Genomic DNA, 9,468 nt, shown 5'->3' with positions numbered 1-9,468 from the left:
CCCAAAAAAAAAAAAAAAAAAAAATTAAAAATTAGCCAGGCGTGGTAGTATACGCCTGTAGCCCCAGCCACTTGGGAGGCTGAGGTGAGATCACTTGAGCCCAGGAGTTCCAGGTTTCAGTGAGCTACAACCAGGTACTGCACTCCAGCCTGGGCAACAGGGTGAAACCCTGTATCAAAGAAAAAAAAGAAAGAAAGAAAGAAAAAATCGAAACAAGGTTGCTATCTCAGAGGAGACTTGTGGGGCTGACACCAGGGATAGTAAGTTAAGTACTTGGCCCATCACTCTGGTGCCAAAACAAGGAAGCCACACTGTTCCTGGCAAGGACGGCACAAGACTCCAAGACAAGCCAGTTGTTCAGGGCTGGGCACAGCCTAAGTGCCTAGGAGCTCGTGATTTAAAAAAAAAATTTTTTTGAGACAGAGTTTCGCTCTTGATGCCTAGGCTGGAGTGCAATGGCACAATCTGTCACTGCAACCTCCCCTCCCAGATTCAAGCTATTCTCCTGCCTCAGCCTCCCGAGTAGCTGGGAGTACAGGCATGCGCCACCACACCCAGCTAATTTTGTATTTTTAGTAGAGATAGGGTTTCTCCATGTTGGTCAGGCTGGTCTCAAACTCCTGACCTCAGGTGATCTGCCTGCCTCAGCCTCCCAAAGTGCTAGGATTACAGGTGTGAGCCACTGCGCCTGGCCGAGACGGAGTCTCGCTCTGTTGCCAGGCTGGACTGCAGTAGCACGATCTCGACTCACTGTAACCTCCACCTCCCGGGTTCAAGTGATTCTCCTGCCGCAGCCTCCTGAGTAGCTGGGACTACAGGCATGCGCCACCATGTCCAGAGCTGGTGATTTTATTCTGGTTACTCCTCTTGTCAAGGGACATGCAAGTGGCATCCAGGAGGACAGGGCATCTGATAACCTCCATCCAGATGACAGACCGCAGGGCAGAGAGGTGGGGACAGGCACTTCCGAGTACAGAAACATTGTGTGAAGGCTCAAGGGCAGCTGTCTGTCCCCTGGCAGGTGGGGGATGGAGGAGAGGCAGGTGGAAGGGTTCTGGGTGTTTGGATGGATCCTGGGAGCTACAAGGAGTGAAAGGACAAAGTCACCTGTGCTTTTGAGGGACTGAGGCACAGCCAGGACAGGGCTGTTGAGGTAGAGATGGCAGTGGGTGAGACAGACAGAAGAGGCATAGGTGGAGCGAGCGAGTGTGATGAAAGGAGAGTCCAGGATGACTCCCAAGGTTGTGGTGGGGACATAGTGGGTAGCGGGAGAAGGTGACAACATTCTCTGATGTCTAACACATAGGAAGGACAGGGTTTTGGAGAAAATGATGAGGTTGGGTGGAAGAGATGTCCAGGAGGCAGGTGGGTGGGGAAACAGTAGCAGTTACCAATGAACCAACTCCCCTGCTAGGCACGGTGTTCAGGCACTGTGTTTGCCATCCCCGAGCCTCCTATGGCGGCGCCTCCTCCAACACACACACACCCGACACATACACAACTGCTGGTTCTAGCATCATTCGTTCCTCCGTGACAGGGGAGGTCAGCAGCCTGTCAGGGTCTTCCACAATAAACAGTGGCGTTTTATTCATTATTTGGTGATTGCTTCCTATGTAACATCCCTAGCTCTTAACTGTGATGCTTCCAATTCACTGAGTAAATAGAAGCAATCCAAAGACAGCTCCTAGGACCAATTCATTCAGCCATTCACTCTTCCTCTATTTAAAAGATGAGGTCTCACTCTGTTGGGGAAGACCAACAAAGCCAAGCTGGTCTCCAACTCCAAACTTCCAGGCTGGAGTGCAGTGGTGTGATCACAGCTTGCTGAAGCCTCAAACCTATGGCCTCAGTCTGCTGCGTAGCTAGGACAACAGGCGTGCACCACCACGCCCGGCTTCGGCATGCCTCCTTTACTATGGAAGTATGTTTCTGCAAAAACAATTTGTTCACTCTGCCCTGGCTCCCATCCCCTTTTCTTTGAGCACCATCAGATTTTCCGGCTCTACTGGATCACTCATATGCTTGTTAGTACCTCTCTCCTCATTTAAAAAGGTGGAAAAAAAATCTCTTCATTCTCTTCCAGCTATGATCCATTTCTCTGCAGGCTGTTTTAGCATAGCGCCATCTGCATTCCCTCTCATCTCTCTCCACTGGTTGCCTCCAAACTGAGGTGGCTCCATACTGCCCATCCCAATGGCAGTCCTCCCATTCCAGGGGTCCCTCCTTCCACCTTTCCCACGTGGCTCTCAGGACCCCAAATGCTCCCTATCCCCTGCCTCGCTGGTGGCTCCTGTTAATCTCCTATGCTCCTGCCTCTCTGCCAACTTGATCTCATGAAGAGAGCACATGAGTTTGGGCCAGGTCCGGTGGCTCACGTCTATAATACCAACACTTTGGGAGGCCGAGGTGGGCAGATCACTTGAGGTTAGGAGCTGGAGACCAGCCTGGCCAACATGGTGACATCTGATCTCTGCTAAAAATGCAAAAATTAGCTGGGTGTGGTGGTGCATGCCTGTAGTCCCAGCTACTCTGGAGGCTGAGGCAAGAGAATCACTTGAACCCAGAGGGCAGAGGTTGCAGTGAGCTGAGATCATGCCACTGCACTCCAGCCTGGGTGACAGTGAGATTCCATCTTTTAAAAAAAAACAAACAAAAAAAAGGTCAGCACAGTGGCTCAGGACTGGGAGGCAGAGGCAGGTGGATCCCTTAAGGTCAGGAACTGGAGACCAGGCTGGCCAACATGGTGAAACCCCATTTCTACTAAAAATACAAAAATTAGCTGGGCATTACCATGAGAAACTGAGGCAGAAGAATCGCTTTAACCTGGGAGGTGGAGGTTGCAGTGAGCCAAGATCATGCCACTGCACTCTAGCCTGGGCAACAGAGTGAGGCTCCATCTCAAACACAAAACAAAACAAAAGGTTCATCACAGTGGCTCATGCCTGTAATCCCAACACTTTGGGAGGCTGAGGTGGGCGGATCACAAGGTCTGGAGTTCAAGACCAGCCTAATCAACATGATGAAACCCCATCTCTACTAAAAATACAAAAATTAGCCAGGCGTAGTGGTGCACACCTGTAATCCCAGCTACTCAGCAGGCTGAGGCAGGAGAATCCCTTGAACCTGGGAGGCAGAGGTTGCAGTGAGCCGAGATTGTGCCAGTGTACTCCAGACTGGGTGACAGAGTGAGACTCCTCCATCTCAAAAAAAAAAAAAAAAAAAAAAAAGGAAAAAAAAGGAAAAAACTACACCCAAAAAAAAAAAAAAAAAAAAAAAAAAAAGAGGAGAACCCAGGAGTTGAATGGTTGAATCCTCTCCTCTCTGGATATACTCACCTTTATGAAGATTTCACCCAGTCTTAGGGCTTCATGCCTACTTTACACTGAGGACACCTGCTTCTCCAGCCTTGAGTCTGTCCCCTGAACTGCAGACGCTGATCTGCCTGCCTCAGCCACAGCTCCACCCTAATGTCTAACTTCCACCCAATATTAAACATAACATGTCCAAAATCAAGCTGCTGACACTGCAACGTGCTCTTCCACAGTCTTCCTCATCTCAGCTAACAGCAACTCCATCGTTCTGGATAATCAAATCAAAAACTTTGAATTCATCCTCAATCCCTTTCTTTCTCACAAATCCCTTGTGTGACCCTCCCCCACCCCTCTATCTCTGAAATACAAATTAGCTGCAGCATCATGCCCAGCTAATTTTTTATTTTTTCGAGAGACAGGGAACCCACCATGTTGACCAGCCTGGTCTGGAACTCCCAGGCTCAAGCGATCCTCCCTCCCACCTCGGCTTCCCAAAGTGCTGGCATTATAAGCATTAGCCACTGTGCCCGGCAATAACTATTACTGAATAACCCAATCAATCAGTCCCTGGAATCTGAATCTACAAAAAGAGCCGGATGTGGTGGCTCAGGCTTGTAACTCTATCACTTTGGGAGGTAAGGACTGTAATCTCATCAATTTGGGAGGCCCGAGTGGGAAGATCGCTTAAAGACAGGAGTTGGAGACCAGCCTGAGCAACATAGTGAGACCCCTCATCTCTACAAAATTACAAAAAAATTAGCCGCGAGCCTGTAGTCCCAGCTACTCTGGGGAAGCTGAAGTGGGAAGCTTGAGCCCAGGAAGTCGAGGCTGCAGTTAGCTATGATCGCGCCACTGTACTACAGCCTGGGCGACACAGCAAGACTCTGTCTCAAGAAAAAAAAAGTCCAAACAAAATTACAGATGAGCCCCGGAATCTCATTTTGCCCAGGGACTACAGTTCCCCCACCCCATGAATGGGGTCTGGCTTGCATAAGGATTGCAGAGGCTTCAGCCTGTCCTGTGACAACGTTAAGTTCAAGAGCGCCAAAAGGGGATGGCAGAGAAGTCATCCTCGAATCTGCGGAAACCCAAGGGGTGGAGGGTTGGCTGCTCCTACAGACTCACCGAGGCCTCGGCATCGCCTCCCGACGGCCGCCGGGAGGAGCCAGCCGCCCCGGTAGTCGCTCTTGGATGGATGGGGTCGGGGGGAGTCAGTCTCCCCGACCTGCCTCCCCCCAAGCCCGGGGTCCCAGACTCCTCCTCCAGGACCCCGTAAACGCCCGGAGTAGAAGAACTCCCAGTCCTACCCGGCCCCAACGCCCACCTGCACGAGCCGCACGAGCACTCACCTAGCCTCCCTGCAAAAGCTCCGTTTACCCGGGAGACAGTGACTTCCGACTCCTGCCGGAAGCGGAAACCCCTCTCCTCCTTTCAGGTCCCGCCCATCCCCGGCTGGGACTGCCCTGCAAATAGGCCCCGCCTTCGTCGCCGGGACTCTGAGCGCACGCGTATTCAAATAGGAGTGCGTGATGGTCGCAGTACGCCTGCGCAAAAGTCGGAGTGTGTTTATCTGTAGCTGCGTGCGAGGCCGGTGCTTCTCTGGTCAGTTCCCAGAAGCGGAAAGTGAGGAATATGAAATACCCTTATGGCCGAATCAGGGTGAAGGGGAAGCTTGTAAGCTTGTAAGACGCTCTACTTAAACTCTAACGAGCATCTGCGGGCCTTTTTAAAATTCAGGCTCTGACCCAACAGACGAAGAGGGCGGCCTGAGAGGCTGAATTTCTAACTCTTTCCCAGGTGACTTACACGCTGCTGGTCCGCAGACCACATTTTTAGTGCCCAGATTGTAATAGATGAGGTTGAATGGACAGGCTGGGGCCAGATTCCATGGGGCCTCGTGGGCCGTGTTAAGGACGTTTATTGTTTTTTGTTTTTGTTTTTCCTGAAACAGGGTCACCAAGACGGATTACAGGTGCGCACCACCATGCCTGGCTAACTTTTGTATTTTTAGTAGAGATGGGGTGTCATCATGTTGTCCAGGCTGGTCTCGAACTCCTAAGTGATACACCCGCCCTGGCCTCCCAGGTTGCTGGGATTACCACCACGCCCGACCTGAAGAACATATTTCAAGATAGAGAGAGAGGGGTTAGCGGTGTCATGTGTCCCTGAGTTAAAATGAGGAAAGAGAATTGACAGTTGAGTTTGGCAAGGTCTCTGGGGACCTTGATAAAAGCTGTTGCATTAGAGTGTTAAGGAAAATAATTTGTAATGAAATGTATTTCAAATACAAATGCTCCTTGACTTACGATGGGGTTACATCCCGATAAAAATCATAAAGTTGAAAACCTTAGAACCGTCGTCAGGGACTGTCTGTAGCGCGATCTCTAGGATGTCCCCTAGGGGGCAGTGATACCCTGGGAACTGTCAAGTGTAACCAGTATACCTGCCGTCCTGTGAGACCCTTTTTCAGTGCTGGCACGACCTAGAATCCACACAGGATGGAATCATACAGCTACCGTGCAACTTGTTGTTTACACTTAACCGTCTATACACGTATACTTAACTCCTGTTTTTAGTAGCTACACGATTCATAGTGCAGCTCTGCCATAGTACAATCAACTGTTATCCTACTGATGGACAATTCCTGGATCTTCCTGAGTTTTGCCACTATGATGATGCAGTAAAAGTCCCTGGATCAAAATCCTTAGGACTGGGACTGGATCTTTAGTGAGACAGTTTTCAAGAAATGATATCTGTGAGTACAGTGTCTCACCCCTGTAATCTGAGCACTTTGGAAGGCCAAGGTGGGAGGATTGCTTGATCCCACGAGTTTGAGGCTAGCCTGGGCAACATAGTGAAACCCTGTCTCTAAAAATAAAATAAAATAAAATAAAAATAAATGATGGCCTGGTGCGGTGGTTCATGCTTGTAATCCCAGCACTTTGGGAGGCCTAGTTGGGTGGATCACCTGAGGTCAGGTGTTCAAGACCAGCCTGATCAACATGGTGAAACCCCGTCTCTACTAAAAATATAAAAATTAGCCTGGTGTGGTGGCACATGCCTGTAATCCCAGCTACTTGGGAGGCTGAGGCAGGAAAGTTGCTTGAACCTGGGAGGCAGAGGTTGCAGTGAGTCGAGATCGTGCCATTGCACTCCAGCCTGGGTAACAAGAGCGAAACTCCGTCTCAAAAAAAAAAAAAAAAAGACATTTCTGAGTCACAGGTGTATATATCTTTCATTTTGTTTATGATTGCCATATTAGTTTACTCTTTTTCTCTCCTTTCGTCCCTTCCTCCTCTTACTTCCCTCCTTCTGGGCTTTGTTACAATATAATTCACTGCACACAAACTGCTCATATTTAAACTATGCCTGGCTGAAATTGCATGTTTTGACATACAGGTATATCATTAAAACATGACCACAATCAAGACAATTATTTCCATCACCCTAAGACATTTCCTCTTACCAGTGGTTGAGCATGGTGGCTCATGCTTGTAATCCCAGCACTTTGGGAGGCCAAGGTGTGAAAATCACTCAAGGCCAGGAGTTTGAGACCAGCCTGGGCAACAGGTGAAAGCCCTTGTAGTCTCTACTACAAATACAAAAATTAGCCAGATGTGGTGATACATGCCTGTAGTCCCAGCTACTTGGGAGACTGAGGCAGGAGAATCACTTGAACTCAGGAGGCGGAGGCTGCAGTGAGCCGAGATTGTGCCACTGCACTCCAGCTTGGGTGACAGATCAATACTCCATCTTAAAAAAAAAAAAAAAGAAAAGACAAAATTTTCTCTTGCCCTTTCATGCTCTGTCCTACTCCTGCCCCTGGCCCTACCAGATTTGTTTTGGTTCCTATAACTTTGTCTTTTTCAGAAAGTCTTATAAGCTGAATCATACAACGTGTAGCCTGTTGAGAGGCTTCTTTCCCCAGCATGTGATGTTTAAAACTCACTCATGTTCCCAGCACTTTAGGAGGCCAAGATGAGTGGATCATTTGAGGTCAGGAGTTCAAGACCAACATGGCCAACATGGGGAAACACTGTCCTTACTAAAAATCAAAAATTATCAGGGCATGGTGGCTCACAAACTGTAATCCCAGCTACTCAGGAGGCTGAAGCAGAAGAATCGTTTGAACCCAGGAGGCAGAGATTGCAGTGAGTCGAGATTGCACTACTATACTCCAGCCTGGGCGACAGAGCCAGACTCCGTCTCAAAAAAAACAAAACAAAACAAAAACGAAAACAAAAAAAGAAACTCATGTTGTTTGCCACGTCAGCGGTTTTCTTTTTTCTTTTCTTTTGAGATGGGGTCTCACTATGTTACCCAGACTGGAGTGCAGTGGCACCATCACGGTTCACTGCAGCCTCAATTTCCCAGGCTCAAGTGATTCTCCCACCTCAGCTTCCCAAGTAGCTGGGATTACAACTGTGTGCCACCACGCCCAGCTAATTTTTGTGTATTCACCAGGCCAGGTGCAGTGGCTCATGCCTGTAATCCCATCACTTTGGGAGGCCAAAGTGGATGGATCACCTGAGGTCAGGAGTTCGAGACCAGCCTGGCCAATATAGTGAAACCCCATCTCTACTGAAAATACAAATATTAGCCAGGTGTGGTGGCGACCACCTGTAATCTCAGCTACTCGAGAGGCTGAGGCAGGAAAATCACTTGAACCCGGGAGGCAGAGGTTGCAGTGAGCTGAGATTGTGCCACTGCACTCCAGCCTGGTCACAAGAGCAAAACTCTGTCTCAAAAAAAAAAGAAAGACAAGGTTTTGCCATGTTGCCCATGCTGTTCTTGAGCTCCTGGGCTCAAGCAATCCACCTGCCTTGGCTTGTCAAAGTGCTAGGATTATAGGCATGAGCCACCACACCCAGTTTTGTTTCTTTTTATTACTCAGTTGTATTCTGTTATGTGACTGTCTCACACTTTGTTAATCCTTTCACCTGTTAATGGCTGGTTTTCGAATTGTTGCCAGTGTTGAGCAATTATTACAGCTGCTATGAACCGTCTCTTTCATTTTGAGGGTGGCAGACGATGCCACCAAAATATGCCACGTTGGCATATGGATTGTTTTGAGCTAAGGGCACTTGAAAAATAGCAGGTGCAGAAAAGCACTGTGACCTCCCTCTTTTCTTCTGGAAAATGAGATAAACCCCCATATGGAAGATGCCCTCCCCATACCAGAAAGAAAGTAAAATTCTTTTTTTTTTTTTTTTTTTGAGACAGGGTCTTATCCCATTGCCCAGCCTGGAGTGAAGTGGTGTGATCTTGGCTCACAGCAATCTCCACCTCCTAGCCTCAAGTGATCCTCTTGCCTTGTCCCGGAGTAGCTAGGATCACAGGCACACACTACCATGCCCAGCTAATTTTTTGTATTTTTGGTAGAGACAGGGTTTCACCAAGTTGCCCAGGCTGGTCTCCAACTCCTGAGCTCAAGTGAACCACCTGCCTCTGCCTCCCAAAGTGCTGGGATTACGGGCATGAGCCACCATACCCAGCCCTAGGGTAGAAAATTCTTATCACCAGAAGACAGGGAGTCAAAGCTCACGGAAGAAATATACAAACAGGTGTTCGCAGCCGCCGCCGCGCCGCCGGCGCTCTCCAACGCCAGCGCCGCCTCTCCCTCGCCGAACTCCAGCCGAAGGAGAAGGAGGGTAAGTAAGGAGGTCTCTATACCGTGGCTCGTACAAAGCAGACTGCCCGCAAATCTAGCGGTGGTAAAGCACCCAGGAAGCAACTGGCTACAAAAGCCGCTCGCAAGAGTGCGCCCTCTACTGGAGGGGTGAAGAAACCTCATCGTTACAGGCCTGGTACTGTGGCACTCCGTGAAATTAGACGTTATCAGAAGTCCGCTGAACTTCTGATTCGCAAACTTCCCTTCCAGCGTCTGGTGCGAGAAATTGCTCAGGACTTTAAAACAGATCTGCGCTTCCAGAGCGCAGCTATCGGTACTTTGCAGGAGGCAAGTGAGGCCTATCTGGTTGGCCTTTTTGAAGACACCAACCTTTGTGCTATCCATGCCAAACGTGTAACAATTATGCCGAAAGACATCCAGCTAGCACGCCGCATACGTGGAGAGCGTGCTTAAGAATCCACTATGGGCTGGGCGCGGTGGCTCAAGCCTGTAATCCCAGCACTTTGGGAGGCTGAGGCGGGTGGA

At 49.3% G+C, this 9,468-nt stretch overlaps 2 protein-coding genes across 4 annotated transcripts in view; one reads left to right on the top strand and one right to left on the bottom strand.

Annotated features, from left to right (window-relative positions):
• The window catches only part of ELOF1 (elongation factor 1 homolog), a 6,925-nt gene extending 2,182 nt beyond the window's left edge, over positions 1 to 4,743 (bottom strand). The window contains exon 1 of one of the 3 annotated variants that reach the window (XM_017497706.2): positions 4,636 to 4,743. The gene's annotated coding sequence lies outside the window, so the exon portion shown is untranslated. Of the gene's footprint in view, positions 1 to 4,436 lie in introns of all 3 variants that reach the window. The other 2 variants (XM_017497708.2, XM_017497707.2) reach the window with 2 other exon arrangements.
• On the top strand, positions 4,366 to 9,408 carry LOC108282019 (histone H3.3A-like). The gene is made up of 3 exons (XM_017497766.1): positions 4,366 to 4,488; positions 4,747 to 4,849; positions 8,972 to 9,408. The coding sequence occupies exons 1-3, from the start codon at positions 4,366 to 4,368 to the stop codon at positions 9,394 to 9,396; spliced, it is 651 nt and encodes a 216-aa protein (XP_017353255.1). The 3' UTR covers positions 9,397 to 9,408.
• Positions 9,409 to 9,468: the final 60 nt, after the last annotated feature.

This window comes from Cebus imitator, unplaced genomic scaffold, assembly GCF_001604975.1.
Source record: "Cebus imitator isolate Cc_AM_T3 unplaced genomic scaffold, Cebus_imitator-1.0 Scaffold234, whole genome shotgun sequence".
In the NCBI taxonomy this organism is placed as follows: Eukaryota; Metazoa; Chordata; class Mammalia; order Primates; family Cebidae; genus Cebus; species Cebus imitator.
Note: the sequence above shows the minus strand (reverse complement) of the source record. Positions and strands in the feature narration are given on the sequence as shown.

Excerpts from the sequence above, each read along its gene's own strand:
- LOC108282019 (XM_017497766.1), top strand. The coding sequence starts at position 4,366 with ATGGCAGAGAAGTCATCCTCGAATCTGCGGAAACCCAAGGGGTGGAGG. Across the intron at positions 4,489-4,746 it reads GGGAGGAGCCAGCCGCCCCG|GTCCCGCCCATCCCCGGCTG; the intron begins GTAGTCGCTCTT and ends TCCTCCTTTCAG. Across the intron at positions 4,850-8,971 it reads AGGAGTGCGTGATGGTCGCA|GAGGTCTCTATACCGTGGCT; the intron begins GTACGCCTGCGC and ends AGGGTAAGTAAG.